Genomic DNA, 26,277 nt, shown 5'->3' on the forward strand with positions numbered 1-26,277 from the left:
AAAAGTCTCCACTTGCAATGTGATCCCAGGAGAGAAAAAGGAAAATGTAAAATACCTACAGAGTATTGTACTGAAAGACAGCTCTGCCAGAAACCATGGCAACTGGGGTGTTAGATGAGAGCTGTTTCCTTCTGCCTGGATTGCTGCTGCATGTTTATCCATGCAGTGTATCTTCAGCTGGGGCCTGACAAACAGATTTGGTTGATGGATGTCGAAGAGGAGGGAAGAGGTGAGGAAATGGCCTCGTTGTGGGTTCATAAAATGCTTATCCTTCAAAACCCACTGCCCTAGGAGCAGCAAACCTGCACCAAAGGCACCAACCACCTCTGCCAAGCTCCAGCCCTGCACAGGTCACCTCCCTGGGCTGCATGTCCTTGCCTCAGTGACCCTGGAGGCCAGACAGGGACTGGGCTTTGGGCTTCAGCTCAGCCCATCAGCAGCCAGAAGAGGCCAGATGAACTGCTCCAAGGGCCCAAGGAGATGGGAGTGACTGCCTGAGCAACAGACACCTGGATGGCAGCCCCGAAAATCAGGTGAGTTTTGGCTTCACCAAGCCAGAGGTGGAGGTGAGGATCTAAAATGCTTGATTTTGCTAAGGTCCCATGGATGCTGGGACACCCCCAAGTAGCACAAAGCCTCTTCCCTCAGCCATCACCACCAGCATGGGGTGGTCCAAAGCCACCCTGAGACACAGAAGCCCAAACTGGGATACTCATACAGCAACAGCACTGAGAGTACCTTTATCCCACCTCAGCTTTCCTGAACGAGGAAAGAAAATCTGTTGATCTGCTTCAAAGCCTTGTGTGTGGGGTAGAGGAGCAGCCTGGAAAGATTCACTTCATCCAGCCCTGTCAGTACTGGAAACATCTCCTGGGGAGCCCATCATCCTGAGATTCCTCATAACTCAGCTGGAGGAGACGCTTCCCAGGCACTCCTCATCTGACCTACTGCAGCCTTTCAGCTCAGGATGAAATTAATCACTCTAATTTCTCTCCTCTGACTATAAAGCAAGTCTAGACAAGTAACTCAGATGTTTACACTTAAACCTGGATAAAGTAATTTCACTTCTGGGGTCCATATCTGACTACAGCTCTCTTACTGCCTTGCCAGGGAAAATCACTTCATTTCTGTCTTGCTCACAGCCCTTTCAGCAGCAGCAAAAGGATAAAACATTTATTAGTGTTGTAAAAACACGGAAAATAATTGCATAGAAGTTTCTGATTAAGTCTGGGCAGAAAAAAGCACTGCATTAGAGCAGAATTTAGGTTTAGAAATACAAGTGTAGGAAGAATGTGTAGTAAGAACCACTTTCTCCAAGCACCAGTCACAAAGGATTGGGTCTTTCCCTAAAATGTTTTATGCTATTTGTCAAGGAAGCCACTTGGTTGCTGATCAAGTGCAAGCACATCAAGTGGTTGATGTGCTGGTCTGACAGGCTGGGGAGGTCGTTACTGCAATGCTGGTTAAGTGCTCTGACAAATGCCTCACTGGAGCCCTGTGTTAAAAAATTGAGGGGTTCTTCTCTAGGGAGAGCAGCAGTGAGAATGTTACCTTTCAGAGCCAATTAGCCTCTGCTTTGGACAGCAAACACATGATGAGGGTTCAAAGAAGAGGGTCAGCATCTCAATAGGCTAACCAAAACCCCAGAGGGTGGAGATCTGCTGTTTTTCTTAAAAGCATAGAAAAATGTGATAATTCCTGGACATGGTGCTCCTCCTCTCCCCTTCCCTCTCTTCCATGCTTCTGAGAACATGAGAACTTGCTCTCACTAATGAAATCAGGGAGATTATCCCAGCTGCAGTGCTGGGAGATAAGTGGACACGAGGCCCATTATCCCAATTTCCTTCATAATGGTCTCACACCTGGACACTCTGTCAGGGTCACTCAATTAAAAGCAGCTTCACAAACCCACATTTCACTTCAAAGCTCTTCTTGCAGGGAAAAATATCAGCCTCAGCAACTTTATTCTTCACCTACTGTCACCGTACTGACAGGGTAGGGTCAAACTGCTTCATGTATGACAACCCTGAGGACTGCTCTGTACAGTTGTCATGTCTTCTCAATGCCCAAGTGAGCAGAAAGAAATCCATCTGGCTGTGAACAAACCAGATGCAGACAGATTTTCACAGGCCACTGCTGTGAGCTCTGTCAGTGGCCAGCTCTGCTTCTCTTCCAAGAAATAAAATGAAAAATCATGACTTAGCTTAATTGTTGCTCAGGGTTTCCCATGCTCTGAGCTCAGTATCAGCTGGACAGGAGGATTTTGTGGAGTGTTGTAGCTCAGGGATCCCTCTCTATTAATCTCTGGATTGTATCTGGTTTCATTAGTTACCATCAGAGCATAATGCAATTAGTGCACATTATACATCAGAGATATTTATCAGTCCTCCAGTATGGATGGGCTCATGCCTGTGGTACTGAGAGCCTGTTGATGCACTGGAATTTCTTTTTGCCTGTGGGAAGGAGCTAAGCCAGGTCAGCTCGTGGGGATACCCTGCTTGCACAGAGCATGAGTGGTCTCCATAAAGTCACCAATAATTTCCTCACATTAATGGCACATATGAGATAGAAAGTGGTATCTGAAAATCTCCTAAATAGTCTTAAACAATGTGTTTGTGAGGCTTGGGAAAGGCAGCACCAAACCCAAATATTGAGCAAAAATCTTTCTGGTGACCTGTTGAGTGACCACGGTCTGATTTGTGCCTTCATGCTGATTACACACTTTGTTTCAGTGCAGAAACATCTAAAATGCAGCACATCTGAATTTCCTTCTGAATCTGGTGCTCTGAGAGTGCCCTTTCCCACCATTGTGAGGATGAAGAGAATTTCTGGACCCACAGTGCCCAGGTTACTCAGCCACAGGCACTGCTACCACCCACAGCACCCAATACATGCCTCACCAGCACGGGAGCATCCTGCACCTACATTCTGTTTTCATGGTACTGATGGAAAGCAGTGCTTTGGAAAGCAGTGATTTGGAAAGCAGTGATTTGGAAAGCAGTGATTTTTCTGAGTTGCTCTTGTTAGGGATCATTCTGGCAGGTGCTGGGTGATCAGTGATGATTGCCAGGAGTACTGGCTACTGTCCCCTCACCCAGCTCTCTTGCAGCCAGGCCACACAAAACCAGTAGCACCAGGTGGGAGTGACTGGGATGGAGGAAGCTCCATGATTATAATTTTAAGAAATGGGCAGAAAAATGGAGCAAAACTTATGAGGGTAAATGATAGAATTACAGTCAGATGGTCTGTTTTCACTTGTCACTAGAAACAAAAGTCATGTTGTTGATAAAGATCACTGGGCTTAGAGAATGTAAATCTAACTGTGATTAAATTCTGTTCCCTGTGAGCTAAGCCAGGAACTCAGCTGCTGTCAGGACAGAGATTACAGATGCATTTACAGTGCAAAATCACTACAGAACAATTCTGCTCTTTGTTTTCAAAAAAACCTTTAGAAGAACTACGAGGAGCACAACTACAAAAGATGTATCCACACTACTCATCTTTCCACTTCTTATCTCCTACTTCCTGTGCTTTTGATACCTTTGGAGAAAGGAATGATGATGCCCCTTCTCCAGGACTGAGCTGGCAGGAGTAACCTACCCCTGCTGATAAATGAGCTAAGCAGGCTGGGGCCTTCTGAGGAACAGCTCATCTCATTCTAAAGATGACTGTTAGGTTTGCCAAGTCAGGTGTGTGCCCAGAGGTGCTTGTTTCTTTCCATGAACAACATAAAGACCTCAGGTATCGGGACAGAACTCAGAGATCTACAGAGTACACAGAGCAAACTCTGTGTACAGAGTAACCACAGCCATGTGCAACTTCACAGAATAAGATAATTCAGGTAACAGTGTAGAGTAACACATTGGGAAGCTCTGGTTTCTCAGAGCGTTTGCTTACCTTGGATCACAAAGAAACTTGGTTTTTTCACCTTCTTCTCTCCAAATAAGCCATTCTCGGAAAGAGGGATGAACAAACATTCGCGTCATGTCTCTACGTTTGATAAGAAACATAGAAAGGTTCTCCATCCTCTGCTGAAAGTCCTCCCACTCCAAAGTGCCCTCAATGTTACCTGCATTAATGGCCTGAAAAATATGTTCATCTGTTAATGGGTGCAGAGAAGCCACTGCTACGTTCAAGAGAGGCATGACCCGATCAAAGGAAGACTGTGTTGGGAACTTCATATTGCACTGCAACAGGTACACTTCGGACAGGGACACTGGCACCACTTTGTAGCTGGAGCTTTTTAGAACTAGGTATCCTTTCTCTATGAGATCAAAGGTAAGTTTCAGGTATAGGTAGGACCCTTGGCTCAAGGTCTTGAGGTGAGAACTGAGTTTGCCAAACGTAGTGTTGTCCATTTTGCCGTTGAGCGAGATGTTGTTCTGGATCTCCGAGCTGCTGTGTATCCGGTGAAGGATGTATGCCTGCAGGTCCTGGTCGATGGCTTCATTCTCTTCCAGTCTATCCAAAAATATTCTGTGGAAGGGCAACAGCTTAATTATTTCCTACAAAGAAAGAAAGAAAAAAAGATACTCATGCCTGCAGTGTTTACTATTCATTAAGTAGACTTAGTTTTGATTACAACAGCACCTTTGAGACTCCTCTAAGACCTTCCATCAGGGCAAGAACACAAACAGCAGTTTGTGCCTCAGGGCCTCACACTCCCATCAAGCAGGTTGTGTGACACATGACTGATATGAAAACAAGGGACACTTTCTAACAGTACATCCATGGAAAGGGTTGGCAAATTCACACAGAGCAGTGCCCTTGTTGTTCCTGTCCCTCTCAACCACGGATTGACCTCCCATCCCATCCAGATGACAGATCTGAGGGCACGAGAAACTTGCTGAAGCTGAGACCAAGAACCTCCCTGGGAGCATCCTTCTGCATTCTACATCCACAGATGCATGGAAACATCAGGACAGACAACAGTGAGGACTTTCCAGTACAAAGCAACTGTGCCTCAGGAAATGCTCATCTACTGAATGCTCATCTACTCCCTGGTTCAATACAAACCAAAGATCACCAAAGGCCTCTCCAAAGAAATTCTTGCCTCACGTGCAAGGAGAGGAGAAGTGATGCAACAGATCTGTACAAGGCCAACTCCAGGAAAGCCATAAGCTCTCCAACAAAACAGAGAGGGAGAGCACAGTGAGAACTCAAGCGGCAGTGAAGACTTTATGGATGCAAAAGCCCTAATTAAATGAGGAATTCAAGTCATTGGGATCCAATTTACTTACAATTACAAAAAGATTTCTTCCAAATGATATTTAATTTACTCCATTACTGAGCAAAAAATGGACCCCAGCACTCAACAGCAAATAGTCTGTGCTCTCCTGGATCTTGGGAAGCAGCTGCCATTCCCAGTGACAATGACTTTGTGAGTGCTGGCTGCCCTGATGGGGCTGGAACCACTCAGCTCCCTGCTGACCTGCTCACAACAGTCTTGAGCTGAGTGTAACATCTTGGCCTAATCAGACTGAAATTATCATGCTCTGGGTCACACTGAAAGGAATGAAGATCCAAATTCCTTTGCCCTTCCACATGGAGCCATCAGGAAGGCAGGGCCTGGTGTCTGGCAGCCTTCCTAATGGCTCCATGAGTCAGGCCCTACTGGCATGTGAACAGTCTCAGAAAATGATCTGAGCTATTTGCTGATGAACATTTATTTACACAAATAAGCTATGATGGATGAGATCCTTCCAAAGCTGTAGAGTGAGCCTAGGGACATGGATGTAAATCCAAGAATAAAAAAGCCAAAAGGATAATCTGAAATAAAGGTTTTGAGCAAATCCAGAACATCCAGTAAGATCTTCTTTACCAAAGTCCATCATGACAATGACACAGTTTATCCCTGTTTTGGGTCTCAACATACCTGTAGACTTGTCCTGACTGTCACAACCAGCTTCAGCCAGGAAGGGAATTTTCCAATCATTTTGCTCAGGAACGATACTATGGTGTCTCCATAATCTGGCTTGTGAAATTCAGCCTCATTTAAACCATCAATTAATATAATGAAATCTTCATCAGGGATCTTCCTCTCTGAGAGAAAGAGAAAAAGCATTTATTGGTTAGGCTAAAGACACACAGCCATCATGTACTGCAACGTCACTACAGAGTTTTAAACCATCACCAGATATTGCCAAAGAAGAAAACACCTGCAGTAGCAGCACCTTTTTATTGATACATTAATTGCATATTGACCTTTACAGATAATCTCGTTCCACCCTCCAGCTGGGGACAGGGACATCCTGTTGTTGTTCCAACCTGGCCTTGAAAATCCTACAAGAAGTAAATCATGGACTGTTTAAACAGGATTTTTTTTTTTGCTGCTGGAGAATACAGTAACCCAGGTGATGCTGACAATGCAGTCGTTTTTTCTATGTCAGACACTGAGAGCTGAGTATGGCTTTACAACCAATGGTAGAGACACCTTTGGACTTGTATCTTAAGCTCAAGGGGTATCTTCTCAATGGTAAATTTGTCTAATAAGACTCAAAACCAGGTGTAAAATGTGAAATCTGAGTCTATTGATGGCATATGCTATTCACATGTACTATATGTCAGAATATAGGGCAGATGGGGGTCAACCTCCTTGACAAGAAAAATAAGAATCCTCCAAATCACTCTGAAATCAAGAGCAGAAACATCTCCCAAAAGGAGCTACTGTAATAACCAAGAATTATTTTTCTCTAGAGCAGCGGCTCCTAAATGTATCCTTTTTCTTTTTCTTTTTGCCAAGAGTGATGATAGGAAAGAGCAACCACGCTCCTTCCTCAGTGACATTTCCCCATGCCAGGAAAACCAGCCACTGTCATGCTGTGCTGGCTCTACATATGCTTTGTGCCTGGTGGAACAGGGCAGGTTGGACCCAGATGCTGCTGCTCAGAGCTTGGACACACTTTTGAAGAGCTGATTTGAACATCAGGGCTTTGAATCTGCCAGAAGCTGCATCTCCTTCATGTTGGATCTTACACTGTAGTGTGTAGGGTGGTAACAAAATTAACTGAACTATTTTTGCAGCCAAGATGCAGCACAGGCACAGTAATAAACATGATTCTGCAGGACAGCAGTCTTGAACTCTGCAATGCTCTGACAGTTTTCATGGCAACGAGCAAAGATCTTATATTTAGTGACTGTCACAATGAATTACTTATAACTTGCAGAGGGGAGAAAGAAAAGAAGACAAAATCAAGGCTGTATTAGAAAAAGCTCTAAGTCTGTTATTAGAATAAGGCTTGTCACCAGCTCCCCCAGAAGCTTTACACAGGGTGTCTATGGACTTTTATGATACCAGTCCTTTGGTGCAAGCTTCAGATTCTCCAAAACCCACTAAATAGTGACAGGGAAAGGGAAAAAAGTCACCCCTACACAAGTAAATCAGAACATTTTCCTGTAAGCAGTGCTGTGAACTGGTTGCTTGTTTTCACCTTGAGAACTGCAAGGACAGGTTTGGGAAGTGAAAGAAGGAAGAAAAGGGAAGGCCAAATGGGATATTGGGGAAAAATTCCTTCCTATGAAGGTGGGAAGGCCCTGGCACAGGCTGCCCAGAGAAGCTGTCCCTGGGTCCCTGGAAGTGCCCAAGGCCAGGCTGGATGGGGCTTGGAGCAGCCTGGGATAGTGGAAGGTGTCTCTGCCCATGGCTGGGGGTGGAATGGGATGAGCTTTAAGGCTCCTTCCAACCCAAACCATTCCATGATTCTCAGTCTTCCCAGCTTCACCAGATCCCACCTGTTCCCTTCAGCTCGAGAAGCGATGCAGACAGATTAATCCATCGCTTCGTTTACACGCCCGGAACCCAATTCAGCATCATTTTTAAAATCACCATTAAAAAAAAAGGCAGATGGGAGGTTGGGGCACAGCAAGGACCAGCAGTACCTTTGTGCAGGCTCTCCAGGGGCTCCAGGACCCCCCTGCGGAAGGAGGCCATGGGGTCCTGCACGCAGGAGCGGAGGCTGAGCAGGCTCTGCAGGTGCGGCTCGCGCAGCAGCTGCTCCCGGTACGCCACGAACTGCGGCGAGCGGCAGAGCAGGGCGGCCACGTTGTGCACAAACTCGGGCACCAGGCAGGTGTAGGCGTTGTCGGCCTGGCAGTAGTGGTAAGCTACGACCTAGCAAAGAGAAAAGAATGAAAAACTCTGTCTTCATCAGAGCCATGCTGGAACAGCTGGAAAAGCAGCGGTGTTTCCTCTGGTGAGTTTGAGCTGTTCTGGCAGGTGAAGTTTTTAAGAGCAATGAGTGTTAACTACCTGTGACAAGAATCCAGACAGATCAGTTGGTAAAAACAGGCACTGATCCTGAAAAATGACTGGACCTCCCTCCTGAGGAATAAATGAAATTAAGCCATAGCTGTTTGCAGAGACAGACAGTGACAGTGGTTGACGTCTCTGAAGTGCTGTGCTGAGCTTGGATTGTGCTCTGAGTTCTGTTTAAGAACTTGGTGCCAGTAAAAACTTGTGATTGTTTGCTTGAACTTATTCTTTATTTGCTTTGTTTTCACATGTCAAGCTCTGTGGAAGTGGACAGACAGCACTCCTTGAGTCCATCACAGTTGAGGCAGCACCACGGGTACAGATTCCCCTGAGGCGGAGGCGATGGCAGCTCACTGTACTTTACTCATACATTGTGATCCCACACTTCATTAAAAAAATTAATTCAGTTTAAAAAAAAAGAAAAAAAAAGTTCTCCTTTTCTCAGCTTAACTGACTTTTCCAGCTCAGCAAACTCTGCTAGAACCCTGCTACATTCTGCCCACTTATTAAAATAAGCAGAAAACCAGTGATATCTTCTCAGGCCATGCTGCCAACTTTCTTGTTTTCTTCTGCAATATAAAAAAGGCCCTCAAAAATCTGTCTCTGCTTGCGAATCCCCTGGGTAGCTGCTCTGGCACCACTCCAGCCCAGCTTCTCCTGCTCCCTTGCTGCCTCCAGCCTCAGGCACTGCCTGCCCATTTGGAATGAGCCTCGTCAGGGCACAAAGCTTTTCTCCAGCTCCCATTCTGGACTGGGTTTTCTTTTCAAATATCACTGAGTATCCAAAAATATCCCAGCAAGGCAGGTGGGAGCAGTTCTGTACCAAAAACACCACTGTCCTGGAGCACTGTAGCACAGAATGTTGCAAAATAAATTCCATTTTTGAACTTGGGAAGGACAATATAGCTGAGAACACTGTGAAAAGGAAAAGCTCCTCTGGAGCTCAGGGCAGCTGGGATGAAAATGTGCCCATGGCTTTGGACATGATAAAGGCTTTCTGTCTCTCCACCTGCAAAACCTGTCCCTTAGATTGCAGGAGGCTCCAGGGTGGCCAGGGCAGTGAAGGATGGTACCAAGGAATGAACACATCAGGCTGTGGGGTCCTCACCCATTGCTGGTTCAGCACTGGCTTTTAATTTTCAATATGAAATTACCCATGGGATATAATGCAGTAATTTCCTTTCCCAGTCAAAATAAGGTGTGACACATGCAGCGTTGAGAAAGCTGGGCTGTTATTTCAAGCATCAAGCTCTAATACATGTATTTAAGTTTTAATGGATACCTCCAAATTCCTTACAGAATTTTTCCTACCAGACAGTTAAAATATAATGAATTCCCTTAGAGAACAGCACTGTGTTAAGTAATTACAGAGGTAATGATTTCTTTTCATCAATCCTATTTATTTGGGGATTATAACTTGTGCATTTCACAGAATGAAGTTCGCAAGTTGCCATTCCTTGATATCAGGTTCCACTAACAGAAATTACTCTGATTGCCTATGCAATTTTTCCTATGCAATTTTTGTGTGTAGACACAAAAATAGTCTCTTTTAATGAAAGGCCAATTAATTTCTTCCAGGAATCTGAAGAGTCATGTCATGGAAAAAGGGTCACCCGTAATCATCATCACCATCAGATTTTGGGACACACATGCAATTACAACCCAATTAATTTCAGCCACTTCCCATGCATTACAGTTGGACTTGATGACCTTAAGAGGTCTTTTCAAACCTTAGCAGTTCTATGATTCCATGGTTCCTGATCCCTGTGCTCGATTTACTGGTGTATCAACTAAGCCTTGTAACCAGTAGGATAAACATAATGCTTAATGGGTGGATCTGAAGCTAAAGCAGTAAGCAAAGGAAGATTCTGGGAAGTCAACCAAAGCAAAGGCAGAATGACGTTCTTAGAAAATGCAACCTGAGCCAGAATTTCATCTTGATGTTATTTATTCTCTGTGACATTTTCTCTCAAATCACAGAGAGGCTGCCAAAAGCCAGTGCTGCGAGTGGAGCCTGGTGCTGGAGATGGGGCTGAGAATCAGGCTCCTCACTTCCATGGAGCTGGGTGGGAAGCAGTTTTCTCACACTGTAAAACTTTTCAAGGTTTCCAATCCTGTTCCACCCTTGGGAATGAGACCAGGTGAATGTGAGAAGTGAATGTAAGAGCCTCCAGGATGGCCAGGGGCTGGTGTGGATGGGACTCACCCCAAACAGGTTCAAATGATGTTCTTAGAAAATGCAACCTAAGCCAGAATTTGCCATGACACCTCCTCTGTGGTTTGTCTTGGCTTCCTTCTGGAAGCGTGTCGTGCAAGAGCAGCCAACCCCCCTTGGACCAACCTCCCAGACCCCTGAGCTCCCAGCAACACTCCACTCCCTCCAGTGCTCTTAAAGAGCTTCAGCATTGTATTTTAACCTTTAACAAGATTTTTTTTTTGACCCATACAAAACAGCTTCAAATAAATGCAGTGTAACACTCTGACCTGCCACTATGGGAAAATGGAAATGGCCATTAGTACTGCATGTGACTGTGACCCAGTATGTGGCACGTGTGACCCAGTTTATTGGGAATGTTCATTACCTTTACACAGCTGAGTATGCTGGTAAATGCTTTCTGAAACTCATTAGTGGCCCAAGGCATCAAGGCTCAGCAGCACTGAATCCCTTCACCTCTGTGTAGGGTAGGAGCACTCTGTTTTTATATGCCTGCAGCAATGTTAGTGATGCTCTGGATATGGCTTGGAGGGTGGGGAGAAGAGCCTCTGGAGCTACCAGCTGTGTTCAGCATCAGAAAAATGAACTAATGCAATGGATGTGCAGCTCCTCCACCAGCTGCTCTGCACGGGGCACAACCCATTAGTGTAGCTGAGCTGGGTTTCAGCTCCATTTGTTAAAGTGCTGTTACCACAAGCCACCACACAGCATCCAGAAACCCGAAGAATAAAGCTGCTCAATGGGTTAGTTAAAACTGGGTAGCCAGTCCATTAAAAATCCTCTGTGAGTAAAGGATAAACCTTCAGGGAAAAGGAAAGGTCAGCATGGCAGGACCAAGTCGAGCTCCTGCTTGCCAGTCAGCAGTTACTTAGTTCTAAAATTAATGATTTGCTCATCTCTGACATTAAGAGCTAAATGCAAACTTTGCCCCCAAGAATTTACAGTATAAAAGCCAGGCATAAAAGTACAACCCTGAGTAATCCAGAGGAGGAAAAGCAACTGTTTGCTCACCTTTCATTTCTGTCATCACAGATACACAACTTCTGAATATTGGGATAAGTGACATTTTCAGAGGGAAGGGGAGTGGGTGAGAGGACAACGAGCTTCCCACCAGCATTCTGGAGCCTGCACCAGCCATTACCTAAGAGTTTCTATATTATTAATCTGCTTTTGTAATGATCTGCATTTCTCCAGCACAGGGACCTCAGCCCAATCTGAGAACATTCTGCTCTGCTCAGTGCAGGCAGAGGTGGAACATCTGCACACAGCTTTCTCCAGCTCCTCACATATGGTTCATCTAGCTCCTAAAATAACCCTGACAATTGTGGTTGTCCATCACTGTCAACACTTTCTTCTGTGCTTCAATTCTGACTTCAGTGTAAACACAACTATAAAACACACACATCCAAGAAATACTTTTCCATCCAGATAGACCAAAGGACCTTAAAACCCTTCCTAAAGAGTCTGCAGCCAAGGTACAACAATCTATTTTTACTTTAATTTCGGCTGTAAGGATTGTTTTTAGCTCTTTCTCCAGTGATCAGAGACGCAAAAAAATCTTCAGTGAGCGATCTTTGCCGTGGATGTGACACAGTGTTTGAAAGAGCCATATTCCTTACCTTTTCCAGGAGGAAACAAGCTAAACCAGCTTCCATTTATCAATTACATACCCAGCAGGATGACTTAAGCACTCAGGGGAAGTGATGGATGAGGTATTTTAAGCAGAGATAGCAGACTTTACTGCCCTTTCTGGTAGTCTGCAGAGCTTCAGATTTGCAAGGAATACAATGACTAATGCAACCTGAACAAAACCAGACCTGAGCATTGCATTCCTTTCAAGAACTCCATGTGGAAGAGTAGAGTATCAGATCTTAGTATTTGCTACCTGCCTGGCTATCTGTGTGCAGCAGGAAAGCAGACAGGACAAGACAGAATCTGGCACAAAAAGCCAAGCAAAACACATCCTGGTAATAACTTCAAACAGAGACTTTTCTTGCTGTTTTCCTCTCTGAAGTGGGAGCAGGTGACAGGAAAGCATTACCTGCTCCCATCCTCCCAAAAGGTGGAGGAAGAGCAAGAGCAAACTCCTTGAATTTCAAAGCAATAGAATGGCACCTTCCCACCACCACAGAGTGAGGGTTAAATCTCAGTAATACAATAAAATTCAAGCTGTAAATCTTACGTACATAAGTGACAGTGTTCCATATGTTCCATACAAACCATTCCTGCCAAAACAGCCAGTAATTTGTATATGGTTCCAAAGGCTATGGTCTACTTCGGAGAATTTTCCAAAAAAATTCCCAAGTGCACACACAGCATTAACACTCAGCTTGTGCCTTCCCCAAGTCCAGTACCTGCCCTTTTCAAACAAAACACTGCTCAAATACTGGGCAATTTTGTTCTCAGTGCTGAAGAATATCCTAACATTTGCAATGAGAAAGCAGGGTGGCTGTGAAAGACAAACCCTCAGAGTAACAGGGAAGTGCATTTGATCTAGAGGGAGTTTCATTTTAGAGAAATAACTTCCCTGGGTACTAAAACCCCTTCCAGAAGTCTCTCTTGAGGCTAAGCGAGCATTTGAATGCAGGGATTTTTCCAAGTGACGTCAAGAGGGAGAAGTTCCAAAGAGTGGCTTGAGAAGTTCCAAGGACTAAAGTTGCCCTTTTCCCCAGGAGCCCCCATGCCCGAGCTGGTAGTGCCATACCTGTGAGACCAATATCCTCATGGCCCTTTTCCCAGGAGCCCCCATCCCTGTGCAGGCAGTGCCGTACCTGTGAGGCCAATCTCCTCATGGCCCTTTGCCCCAGGAACACCCATCCCTGTGCAGGCAGTGCCATACCTGTGAGGCCAATATCCTCATGGCCCTTTGCCCCAGGCCCAAGCAGGTGCCATACCTGTGAGGCCAATCTCCTCATGGCCCTTTTCCCCAGGATCCCACAGCCCCAAGCAGGTGCCATACCTGTGAGGCCAATCTCCTCGTGACCCTTTTCCCCAGGAACACCCAGGCCCAAGCAGGCAGTGCCATACCTGTGAGGCCAATCTCCTCATGACCCTTTTCCCAGGAACACCCATCCCTGTGCAGGCAGTGCCATACCTGTGAGGCCAATCTCCTCATGGCCCTTTTCCCCAGGATCCCAAAGCCCCAAGCAGGCAGTGCCATACCTGTGAGGCCAATCTCCTCATGACCCTTTTCCCAGGAACACCCAGCCCCAAGCAGGCAGTGCCATACCTGTGAGGCCAATCTCCTCATGGCCCTTTTCCCCAGGAACACCCATCCCTGTGCAGGCAGTGCCATACCTGTGAGGCCAATCTCCTCATGGCCCTTTGCCCCAGGCCCAAGCAGGTGCCATACCTGTGAGGCCAATCTCCTCATGGCCCCTTCCCCAGGATTCCACAGCCCCAAGCAGGCAGTGCCATACCTGTGAGGCCAATCTCCTCATGGCCCTTTGCCCCAGGATCCCCCATCCCTGAGCAGGCAGTGCCATACCTGTGAGGCCAATCTTCTCATGGCCCTTTTCTCCAGGAACACCCATCCCCAAGCAGTGCCGTACCTGTGAGGCCAATCTCCTCATGGCCCTTTTCCCCATCCCTGTGCAGGCAGTGCCATACCTGTGAGGCCAATCTCCTCATGGCCCTTTTCCCCAGGAACACCCATCCCCAAGCAGGCAGTGCCATACCTGTGAGGCCAATCTCCTCATGGCCTCCTCCTGGCGCCGCCGCATCTCGGGCGTCCCTGGGCAGCTCCCGCTGGCGATGGACGCGTGGGCAGAGGGCGGCTGTGCCAAGGGCAGCTCCCGGTTGGCATCCACATCTGTCCAAGGAAAGAGGTTGGGATAAGCATTGACATTATCATTGAAAGCCAGGCAGCTGCTGTTTCCTAGGTTAAAAATACTTTCCTCAAATACTCTGGTTGGGATTTCCAGGCCAGAGGCTTCTCAAGAAACTTCTTTTGGAAGCAGAAAAGGACCACTAAGAAAAAGCCTCGAGTTTGTCTTATTCATCTTCCCCACTGTAATCTCATTGACTTCTAAATAATGACAATAATGGAGTGAACTGGGCCCTCTGGCAGGCTCTGCCTTCAGGTTTGGTGGATTTGAGTGCAGAGCTCTCCTGCTCTGCACTTCTGCCAACAGACCTTCCCTTGTTATGAACAATCGCTGGTTAATTTGGTTCCCAAGTCCTCCTTCAGCACAGACAGCCAATTTTTCTGAATTACAGGCCTATTTTCTAACATAAATAAATGAAGAGCCCCAGCTAATACAGCCATCTGAAGCCCATTAATTTAATCAGGGGGAGAGGAGCAGGAGCAGCACAAGGATCTGGAAAAGGCTTGCAAGCAAATAATAAATTATCCTGGAATCATCTCTGGCAAGTTTAACTGTGTTCTAGTGCATTTTTAGCTGCTTCTTTTGCCTGGTAAAGCAGAAATTGGCTTCACCAGCAGATTGCTACAGAAGCTCATCCACCTGGCCTTTGTGGATAACATTCCCAAACTATTTTTATTTTCATTTCAAAGTACTCATATGGAGGGTTTTTGAATGACACCACAACATGCAGCACTTGGTGATGTCCAATTATTGATTATTTTAAGAACAACACCACTCTGAAGTGCAGTCTGTGCTGGCAGAGGATTCTCCTGACTGGATTGCTGCAGTGCATCCCTGAGCTTGACTGGAAATAATCATGCAAACAATGACCCATTTAATGGCAAACAACAGAGGAGAACGACTGCTGCCTCCGTAATTAAACCCTGAATGTGTTAGAATGAGGCACTTTCTTGATTCTAAGCATAACACCACTGTCACCTGTATTAATTTTCTGAGGGAGGAGTTAGAAGTATGAGCCTGCATTGAAGCCAGTTTAATTAGCTGATTGCACAACTGCCATAGCAGAGTCAGACCACCTGATCAGCACATATTAATTACCATAGATTTAATAAGCATAATAGACTTTTTTCAGCATGTGGAAAAAGAAATGACAGAGAAACTCATCACAAAATCAGAGATGAATCATAGAATATCCTGAATTGGAAGGGACCTACAAGGATCTTGCAGAATAATTATTTTCTATAGCTAGACTTGTGATCTCTTTAGGAAATCAAGTCTAATTAATTACTGATTCTGAAGGTTTCCATCCCAATAACTAACACTGAGGAATCATTCAGCTTTCAACTCCAGGGACACACCAGAGGGAACTAAAACAATGTGTTAGGTGGTACCAAGGATCTTCATCATCCGTGGACAAAGGATGCAAGGCACCCCATGTGAGAAATGCAGCTTTTAGTCCAGAAGGAGTTTAGCACAGCCCTATCTTTAATGTCCACCATCATCCTAAGGGACTGGGGACACACACTCACAGCTGGTGCACTGGAGAGCTGCAGGTAAAATACAGAAACAAGTCCTGCCTTTCACTACACATTGTTTATTTAGCTCTGACAAGTGACACTGTTCAACATGCCAATCCCAGTGACATTTCTGCTCTTCTGACAGGGCAAGAGCACAGCATTTCCAGTAAACAGATTTAACTACAGCTTCACTGAGATACAGTGACCTACATCCTTAAAGATACCTTCAGGTACCTAACTCAGTATTTTTAGTCCTGTCTTACTCACTCACTGAAAGCTGAGTGATTTTAAAATGTTGTCATCTCTACCTGCAAACCTGCCAGTGTGCAGTGATGGGAATTGGATGGGACCAGAGGAGGTGGAGCAATCTTGGGTCCTGAGCCTACAGGGGCTTTTGACCTGCATGGAATATTTACACCATGATTCAATGAGATAAACAATCTGTATGGGAAGAAGAATGCACTGGCATGGATTTATAATCATAGAATACTAACTGCCTGATCTGGCTGGAGATGTCATGAGCAGGGGGATTGGACTACATGACCTTTAAAGGTCCCTTCAAACCCAAACCATTCTGTGATTCTATGATTCTAAAATTGGAGGCTTCCCAGCCAGACAAAGACTGTGATGTTTCTAAGCCAGACAAGTCAGAGACAGACTATTCTGACTCTTCAAAAAGCAGCTTTAGAACAGGAGCAGTATAAAAGCTGCCTGTAGCAGTACCTGGAGGGACTCCAACAGAGCTGAAGAGGGACTTTAAACAAGGGCATGGAGGGATAGGACAAGAGGGAATGGCCTCAAACTGAAGGAAGGTAGATTTAGATGAGGAAGAATTTAGATTAGGTATTAGGAAGAAACTGTTCCCTGTGAGGGTGGGGAGGCCCTGGCACAGGTTGCACAGGGAAGCTGTGGCTGCCCCATCTCTGGAAGTATCCAAGGCCAGGTTGGATGAGGCTTGGAGCAACTGGGATAGTGGAAGGTGCCTCTGCCTATGGCAGGGGGTGGGAATGAGATAATCTTTGAAGTCCCTTCCAACCCAAACCATTCAAGGCTTCTATGACACATTTCTCAAAGGTCCTCCCTTTGCTTGCCAACAAAGACCAAGCTGTTTCCTTGGGCCTGAAGAGAAACAGGGTTTATTTCAGCCAAGCCCACTCTAAAAAGCTGCCTCAAAACCTCTGAGTTTTGGAGACCCACGCGCTGCCGTCCTTACGTTTGGGAGAGGCGTGGGGGCTATCTGAAGCAATCTGCCTCATCCTGGTGCCGTGGCAGCTGAGCGCCACCAGCCTGGAGATGATGGCGGTTTTGCCGAAGCCGATGTTGCCAACGATGACCACGCCGCGGTTGACGCTGGCGTTGGAGCTCTGCAGCTGCGCGTCGATCTCGTGGAACACCCAGTCCCGGCCCACGAACACCGACTCGGTGGTGATGCTGGGCACCTCGAAGAGCAGCGGCTTCAGGGAGATGTCGGGGGGTCTGTAGGGCGCAAAGCGCACTGGAAAGGGAGACAAGGGAAGAACATCAACGCCCACGCCCGTTACTGTCGTATCTTCTGGAAAAATCCCTCCGCTAGGATTTCTCTCCTGGGAAGCTGAGAAGCCTCGGAGAAAAAGGAAAACAATATTATCTCATTTGCTTCTCCTGTGTTGTGCTGCTTTAGAATGTGGTTTGAAGATTGTTTACCAACAGGTGGTTGTTTCATTGGTTTCATGTGAATTGGTTTGTCTTATTAGCCAATCACAGCCAAGCTGTGTTGAGGATCTGGAAAGAGTCACGAGTTTTTCACTAGTATCTTTTAGCCTTCTATCAGTATCCTTTCTGTATTCTTTAACATTCTTTAGTATAGTTTAGTATTCTTAATATAATAATAATTCTTAATATATGTCTGCTGATATTTGCTTTCTGGAGAAGAAAACCCATGGTACATCACAGCCATCAGCTTGTGTCTTGGCTTACAGCAACCTCAAAAGCCTCAAATCTCCAGGGATGAAAATGGGGAAAGCAAAAATTGCCTTCCCCATCCTATTAAAAAACTGTCACTGGGAAAGATCCTTATCACACTCTTAGTGCTGGGACTCCTCTATTGCTCCCCTGCTTAAAATAATTGATTTAACAAAAAATAGCAGAGACAATCTCCCATTTAGTCTCTCTCACTGGGATTTTGGAACCCTAGGAACAGACAGTGGCTGTAATGTGTCCCCCAGCACAGGGCCACAAATGTCTTCACTATTTCAGCCCAGTGCCAAGACTAGGGATATTAAAATTAAACACAAATTTAGGATTTCCAGCTGGAACAAAGAGCTGCAGTTAGTAACAGCCCAGATTGATGCAATTTCACATCAATAGCTACAAAATGCAGCATTTCATGGAAGAGCCCCCCCTTGCATATGCAATGACATGAAAATGTTTCCAAATAGTGATGGTTTGCTTTTTCACATCTTCTTCTCCCTCTCTTTTTAAAAACAGCACAGAACCTCAGGTAGGATAAGAAACAAACTTTAAAAAAATTGAAACACTGCTGCTATTCTCATGCAACTGTCGTAAAAAGGGAAAAAAATCCAAAATGCAGAAGGAAAATATGTAGTGAAACAGGGGTTTCAAAAGTGTGTCTGGAAAACAATTTGATTCTGTTCCTACAATAAAGTTGAATGTTTTGGATGCAATCACTGCAAATTACACAGCCTTGGCAAGCTCCTGCCTCCGAACATATGGAAATTTGGTCTGTCAAACTTTGCTTTCTTCACTTACTGCCTGCTAATGCACTTCTAGAACTGCCTCAGCAGCCAGGAGGATTTCATTGCAGACTGGCATCCAAAGCTCACAAACCCAGTCTTTGAGGGGGTCATGTGTTTGGTACCAGGGCTTTTGTACCAAAAGGCTGTACCAGGTCGAGTATGTTGGGTGAAAACCCAGCCTGTGCCTTCCAGCTCCCCAGGTCCTCACCCTAAGATGGTGGGCTCAAAAAAAAAAAACAACCCTAGAGAACGGGAAAGTTTCAGGTATGGCCAAAAGAAACCCCTCTTCTATGCACAGGGGAGAATAAAGCAGTCTCATGGCACAGAAACGACCTGAAAATATCCCAAATGAGCTTTCTTGGCCACTTACTCATCTGTGCAACAAAAAATGATGGGGTGGAAGCATTAGCCTGGTGATCTGCTGCAGACCCAGGACTGTCACACTGACAGCTTCAGCACGTGGTGGAAGACTGAGCTCAGATTAAAAGAGGGATGTAAGTTGAAGGGTAGGCTGAAATCCCAAGGAGATGGAGCAAACAGAGCTAGAGCTGCCTGGGAATAATAAGCAAAACACTAAAATAGTCAGCCCTGGCTCCTCTTCTCATTGCTAACGTCTCGTTTGTGGAATTTGCCACAAAGAACCACAAAAATTTTCCCTTCAAAAAGCTGTTTAGAACTCAAAGAGCTGCCTGAATACTGGCATTGTGAGCAACCCTACAAGCAGTGGCTGAGCTGGTGGCCTCACACTGCACTGGGCTCCTTCCCCACTGGCACACTGCAGAATGCAAGGGGGAACTGCAATCCCTGGCCTTGATTGAAAAAATAAGACAAAATAGTAGTAGTCCATAAAATTTCTCATTTTTAATAACTTAGCAAATTACTAAGCCTGACGAGACCAGCTGAGAGCTGGGGATATTCACCCTGGAGAGGAGACAAGAGAAGGCTCTGGGATGACCTTATTGCAGCCTTTCAGTGATTAAAGATGCTCCAAGAGAGCAGGAGAGAGACTTTGGACAAGGGCCTGAAGGGACAGGACAGAGGGCAGGGTTGGATGAGATATTAGGAAGGAATTGCTCCCTGTGAGGGTGGGCAGGCCCTGGCACAGGGTGCCCAGAGCAGCTGTGGCTGCCCCTGGATCCCTGGCAGTGCCCAAGGCCAGGCTGGACGGGACTTGGAGCAGCCTGGGACACTGGGAGGTGTCCCTCCCATGGCAGGGCTGGCACTGGACAGACTTTAAGGTCCTTTTCAACCCAAAACATTCTGAAATTCTGGTTTTCACAGGGACATGGCTGAAGTTTTCCCCACACAGCCACCCCCAGGATGGGAAGCCCCGAGGGCCTCGTTGTGCTCCTACCTCGCAGGTCCTGCTGCGCGCGGGCGCTGGCCACGCTCTGCCGCGGCATCCGCAGCGACGTGCGCAGGGGAGTGTGCCTCTGCTCGTCCAGGTAAGCCAGGTCCTCCAGGTGGGCTGAGCTGGTGGCTGCCACGAGAAAGCAAAGAAGGACATCACGCCTGGCTCTTGGGTCTCATGCTCTGGTCACTGTATTTTTTTTTTTCAGTTTTTAATGGAAATACGTGGAGATGTAAGTACCGTGAGACAACAGAGCTGATGTGAGCCAAGTGTCATTTCCCCTAGGAAGTGATTAAAGTGTTTTGGTGACTTTTTCTCATGCTTCATTGGTATTTGCTCTGGTCTGGTCTCCTGTTGGTGTTCCCAAATAGAAGAAGACAGCTTCCACTATTCCAGGGTGCTCCAAGCCCTCTGCAACCCAGCCTTGGGCACTGCCAGGGATGCAGGGGCAGCTTCTCTGGGCACCCTGTGCCAGGGCCTCACTCCCCTCACAGGGAAGAATGTGTTGTAAAAACTGCTCCCAGGTGTAAAGTGCTCAGTGACACAATACATTCAGCGAGTGTACTTTGTAGGCTGCTATAAAAATGGGTATTTTTGTGCTGTTTTGGAAGATTTTTGGGGAGAATCTTAAAAAAAAAAGAAAAAAAAAAAGGAGAAAAAAAAAGCCAGCAGGTGTAAGTGCTGCTATGCTTTGCTTCCTAAGAACAGAATGCATACAAACTCAAATACATTTGAAAAAAATAAAAAAGAGAAGAACCTGTTTTAGCAAAGCTGTGAATTCATGATTACCTTAAACTGTGGAACACCATGGAATACCACAAAGAAAGGCAGCTTTTTGCCCCATTCCCAGCTACACTGTCTCCACACTGATGACCTTGAGGCTCAAAATTTCAAAATTAATGTTATCTATTTTCTGGTGGGTTAATTTTCAGTTGGATTAGTCAACTAATCTGGTTTATCAAGTGGTTACCCAATGTGTCCCAACTGGAGCAAGGACATTGGCAGCTCAGCATTAACTCTTTGAGCAATGTCACATTTGCAGACAGACTTAAATCAACTCTGAAACTACACTTGGTTTCCCTTTCTCATCACTCAGGCACAAAGATAATGAGGTTAAACTCTTTGGTGAAAACCACCCATATAAATCCATTACCTAAACCCCATAATTTTCTGGTGCCATAAGCATATAGGAGCTAATATGTGATCATTTGATGATAAAATGTTAAGCCAAATCTTGAATTCTCATCCTTACTTCCATGATTTAACCTTAACATGAACTGTGTCAGCTGACATAGCACTTCAAAGCAGCAAAACCCCTACCAAAATATAAACATCTAGAAGGAAAAGTTGTTCCTGAACTTTACTGGATAGTTTCCTCTTGAAAGAGTATTTGCCTCTAAGTGCACCAAACAAGTCAACAACTTCCAAAGACAATTAAATGAACACACATGTATTTAAATTTATGGTGCTCAGCCTACTCTGTTTGCTTTGGAAGATGTTTACACAGTGTCATTTATAAGGAATTCATCTAAAGCAAGCAGGCTATGGAAGGAGAGTTTTCAAGTTTTTTCTATCCCCTCTCTTCAGTCTGAAATCTCAGGTTTTCAGTCTATGCTGCACCTCCATGCTCTGGGTTTGTACTTCACCATCTATAAATCTCATTTCTGCATTGCTTTTAGGTCTGTGACCAGCCAAAGCAGGATTAAAAAGGAAAGCTAATCCAGTTATGTAATGCAGCCTGGCTCACCAAGGGATGCTGATTTAACAGACAATATCCCAGGCTCTTTGGGCTATCTCTCAGAATTGTCTCTGGGTTTTCTGGAGCAGAGTCTGCCAGGACTCAGAATTCAAAGTGTGGATTTCTCCACATGTCCACACAGACACACAGACAACGTGTTTTATCCCAGAGAAATTACCCAGCAAGAAAAAAATATGGGGCAATAAAGGAACAGGGAGTAATTCCAGACAAGCAGCTTTGCAGCAAAGCTTTAATATTTCTAATCCCATCTCTTTTTTCTGCCCTGCTGTTACCAGCTTCAGGGGAACGCTCAGCAGGCTGGTAAAAGACATCAGGTATGGCACAACATCATTTAAAAATGTTTCAAAGAACAAACATGAATTTAAATAAAATTAATGTTGATTTTATGCCAAAAAAAATCAGTCACTAGCAAACATAAAGTGCTGTGAGGTGTGAGATGTTTGGGGCACAGTCCACCAGGAGCATTGGGACCCAGAGCAGATCTTCTGTGGACAGAAAGTACCATCATTCTCTTAACTCCAGAGCTTTTAAGCTCTTCAGAGAACATGAGACAGGTTATTTTACTTGCAATGAATCCTTTGAAATAGTAGAAATGGCTATGATGTCGTGGCACCTTAAACCCAAGACATTTGCATTGTAATGACAGTAAAGAATCTGGCTTTTTCTTTTTAAACATATTCTCCGGTAATCTTGTACAATTTTGTAAGAAAGTAATCAAAAACTGCTGAAATAACCATTAAACACCATCAGAAACAGTTTTCCATGGAGGAATTTTTCATTTAGAGCCAATAAGTCAAACAAAAAACCCAATTTTTATCATTCTTCAGTACGATGACTCCAGGAAGGAGATTTCTTTTTAAATAAGGAAACGCAAGAAGGGCTGTGGCATCTGTGTGCTGCGTGTGGCTCTGACCTAAAGGCACAAACATGAATTTCTTACCTGCTACTGAATTTGGGCGTGGCATAAGGTACAGAGGAATTGACTGCACTGACTGGGACAGGACTGTCTCCAGGTTCCTCTCGGGGATTTTGTTGAGGCTGTAGGTGGAGGCTGACATGTTCTCGTCCACGCGGTACAGGCAGGAGTCCATGCTGGATTTCTGGGACTGCCACTGCTTCAGGTTTCCCCCAGATCCAAGCTCCTTACTGCTTTCCCCTCCATATTTTGTACGTTCCACGTTCTCAGAGTAACTTGTCAGTGTAGCTTGAAGGAGGAAATGATAAACAAAATGAGTAACAGAGAAAGAATGGTTTGAACACACGCTGCTCAATGCTGAGCTGAGCCATGCAAGAGCCAAAAATTGTCTTCATCAAATTTTCCATATCCACATAAATCAGAGATTATGGATTTTAGTTTAATGATACTGTTTCTGCTTACGACTTCTAAAAGAACATTTAAGCTCTAATGTTTTGGCTCATACCATTAAAAGCCATTTGTAATTACAAAGAGTATTAAAAATTCTGTGCTGCGCTGTATTCAAATACACCATTCCAGAAAGAACAGAAATTATTCAGGAGGAAGCATTACCATGGCTCCTCATGTCTTTTCATTGGCATCATAGTTTCTACCTTTCCTTTTCCAGGGAATATTTACAGAAGTTTGCAAGGTCTGGCAAGGTCTGACACTGAGAAGCCTCCACAGACCTGCCGAACAACCAGCTCCAATGGATTCGTTTGGCTCAGTATCTTTGCATCCCATCAAATGTCCCAAAATTTAGTTGCTTGCAATGTATTTTGAAATTTAAAACCAACACATGAAACTGCTAAGAACTGGTATTTGTTTGTTGGCATCTATACATAGGCTTGCTGTCAGGTAAACATATTTATGATTTAGGATAAGCAAATCAGATAAAAACAGAAAACAGCCATTCACACATTTCTCTTGCTCCCTCAAACTGTCTGAGAAATATCTTTGAAATGATTCTCTATAAAAAAACTCCATTTCAAAGACTGGGTTTGCAGGGCAAGGCATGCCATGTTTTCTATTCACAGAAAAAAATCCCCATTGATCCATTAGGATCCATTAGAATCCGTTAATTTTAAAACTCTGTCTCAGTATGTGTCTAATTAGTCTTTGTAGAAACAAATCAGCAGCTGACATCAGTCATCTTCCAACACATCAAACTGAGGAAAAACAAAATAACCATGTGTCAAAATAAGTTTTCTTTAAGTGAAACAACAACAACAACAAAAGAAAGAGCTATTAAGTCCTGCTGCCCCCTTTTCTAATCAACAATTTGTGTTCATTCTAAACATAATTTTCTCTAGTTTACACTAAAGCTGTTTTATGTGCAAACTCATCATTGAAGCAGATATTTAGGACTGTTCCCTGTGGATTAATTTACCTGCAGAACAGCCCTGGATGATCTAAGTGCTGCTACACATGCTGAAGTGATAGCTGTATGGATTTAATCTCTTCTAGCAGCTATTTCCAACCAAAATAATTTTAACTTCAGTTAAAAAGCAAAAGCATCAGGTTAGCTGTGAGTCAGCAACATGAACTGACATGCTGAGCACATCTCCCATAGTGTGACCCCCAGAGCTGCTCAGACACTACACAGTGACAAGTGGAGAAAGAATATTTCAGAAAGATCATTTCAGAAAATTTCCATTACCTGCAACTACTAAGATGTGGAGTGATATTCAGGGGAGAAACGTTGTGAACACCAGACTGGCACATAAATACAATGAAAATACAAAGATTTGGGCAGCCCTGAAATGGTCAGGGAGTTGGATCAGGTGGTCATTGTAGGTCCCTTCACACTGAAATATTCTATTCTATTCTATTCTATTCTATTCTATTCTATTCTATTCTATTCTATTCTATTCTATTCTATTCTATCCCATCCCATCCCATCCCATCCCATCCCATCCCATCCCATCCCATTCCCATTCCCTTCTTTTCCATTCTATTCTATTCTATTCTGACAGGATGAGAGGAAACAGCCTCAAGTTGCACCAAGGAAGGTGGAGGTTGCACATTAGGGAAAATTTCTTCATCGAAAGGATGGTGAAGTCCTGGAACAGGCTGTCCAGGCCAGTGATGGAAAAACCATCCCTGGAAACATTCAAAAAACATGTGGATGTGGTACCTGGGGACAGTGCAAGGGGACTGGAATTAGCTGGTCCTTAAGGGTCCCTTCCAACACAAACCACTCTGTAATTCTATGATTTTTAAACAAAAGGACACTTCATTATTCAAAAGCTCAAAAAAAAAAATGCAACCTTTGAACTGACAGCATGCTCTAAACTGGGAAGAGATAAACTGATGAACTCAAATTATCAAAGCAGGAATTTTTGCCTTAAGCCATCTGCAGAGAGGCAGATCCTTCAACCCCAGTCTCCAAGGGACAGGTGGGATGTGCTGAGGGTGCCACAGCAGGAACCCACCAGGGCACCAGAGGCTAAGGAAGAACACTTGAGGCTCTTCAGTTGCTAAATCCAGACAAAAAAAGCACAACCCTGGTGAAAAAAAATCAGAACTTTGCCATGCTTGGGCCCTGCTCCATCGGATCATGCTGACCACAGTGCGTGCTGGTGAGCTGGGAGCAAACAAAGCACTGCAAGGATGGAGAAGGATGGGACAGCGTGGGAGTCACACACAGAACAAGAGAAACCTGACATGCACAAACAGCTGAGGTTCTCTACAGCACCCAAGTAATACCACAGGGACATAAATATAGACGTGTGTGCATATAGATCTGTGTATTTATAGACACATAGCCGTGTCTCCAGTCTCCACTGGTGCAGCCTCACGCTATTTAATGTGAGCACAGACAGAATTTGAGGCATCTAGATCATCTGACTGCTGGAAAACACATAATGAGTGATATCCCATGGAAAGCCCCTTGGATGAGTGTGCAGGCAGTGTGGTGCCTGTCTGCAATCCTGTCTGCAGCTTTCTCCTGGGATTTGTTGAATCTCTGTCCCCATGATCCCAACCCACCCACAGCACCAGCACCACCTGCACCAGCTTCAAGCAGCTTTGCAGGCACATGGACTGTGGTGTCAGGAGGGAATGCACTCCAGAACTTCTGCAGTCACTTCACAGTCCCACCCTGCTTTGAGCACTCAAGATTTACTCCTGTGTTTCCTCTGTCAAACTTTCCTTTTCCAACGTGGCTTGTTTCCCTTGGAAACAAAAGTTCTGATTAGGACGTTTTTGCAAATTACATGGGTGAAATATTTTAATTTCTTTGGGGAAATAACAGAGCTGTACTGAAGCAGCAGCAGCCCCCTCAAGACAGCACCTCAGCCCTACAAACAGCACTACACGTCTCAAGACAGTTTTGTACATTTACAGGCCACAAATATTATTTCTCATTTAGTTGCAAGCTGGCCTATGCCCTGGGAGGTTTTCAACTGAATGTGTCCCTACTCAAACACACAAGGGAATTTTTACCATCCCATCCAATTCTCCTCGAGGCAAAGACCATGCCTGGAAAACATCAACCTTTACATTCACCTTCCAGCTGGAACTGTGGGAGAAGCAGTTTTTGTAGGTTCCACGTGACAATGACCAACAGCTGTATCATTAATTATATGTAAAGATTTATGGTGCCTCAAGTAAGAAACAGGGATTTTGTTGATTTAAAGAAGTAACTGCAGCAAAGCAATGAGCT

The 26,277-nt window shown here is 45.0% G+C and overlaps 1 protein-coding gene across 7 annotated transcripts in view; it reads right to left on the reverse strand.

The window, feature by feature from the left end:
• TANC2 (tetratricopeptide repeat, ankyrin repeat and coiled-coil containing 2) overlaps nucleotides 1–26,277 on the reverse strand; it is a 146,687-nt gene that overhangs the window by 33,970 nt on the left and 86,440 nt on the right. For all 7 annotated transcript variants that reach the window (XM_071451061.1, XM_071451059.1, XM_071451060.1 and 4 more), the window contains 7 exons: nucleotides 22,596–22,859; nucleotides 19,900–20,025; nucleotides 17,024–17,305; nucleotides 14,144–14,277; nucleotides 7,879–8,110; nucleotides 5,876–6,042; nucleotides 3,898–4,505 (listed from right to left, as the gene is read on the reverse strand). In XM_071451061.1, the coding sequence (XP_071307162.1) occupies nucleotides 3,898–4,505; nucleotides 5,876–6,042; nucleotides 7,879–8,110; nucleotides 14,144–14,277; nucleotides 17,024–17,305; nucleotides 19,900–20,025; nucleotides 22,596–22,859 (1,813 nt within the window). The remainder of the gene's footprint in view (nucleotides 1–3,897; nucleotides 4,506–5,875; nucleotides 6,043–7,878; nucleotides 8,111–14,143; nucleotides 14,278–17,023; nucleotides 17,306–19,899; nucleotides 20,026–22,595; nucleotides 22,860–26,277) is intronic.

Source organism: Agelaius tricolor, unplaced genomic scaffold (genome assembly GCF_023055355.1).
Source record: "Agelaius tricolor isolate 1412-34295 unplaced genomic scaffold, bAgeTri1.0.p SCAF_31, whole genome shotgun sequence".
NCBI lineage: Eukaryota > Metazoa > Chordata > Aves > Passeriformes > Icteridae > Agelaius > Agelaius tricolor.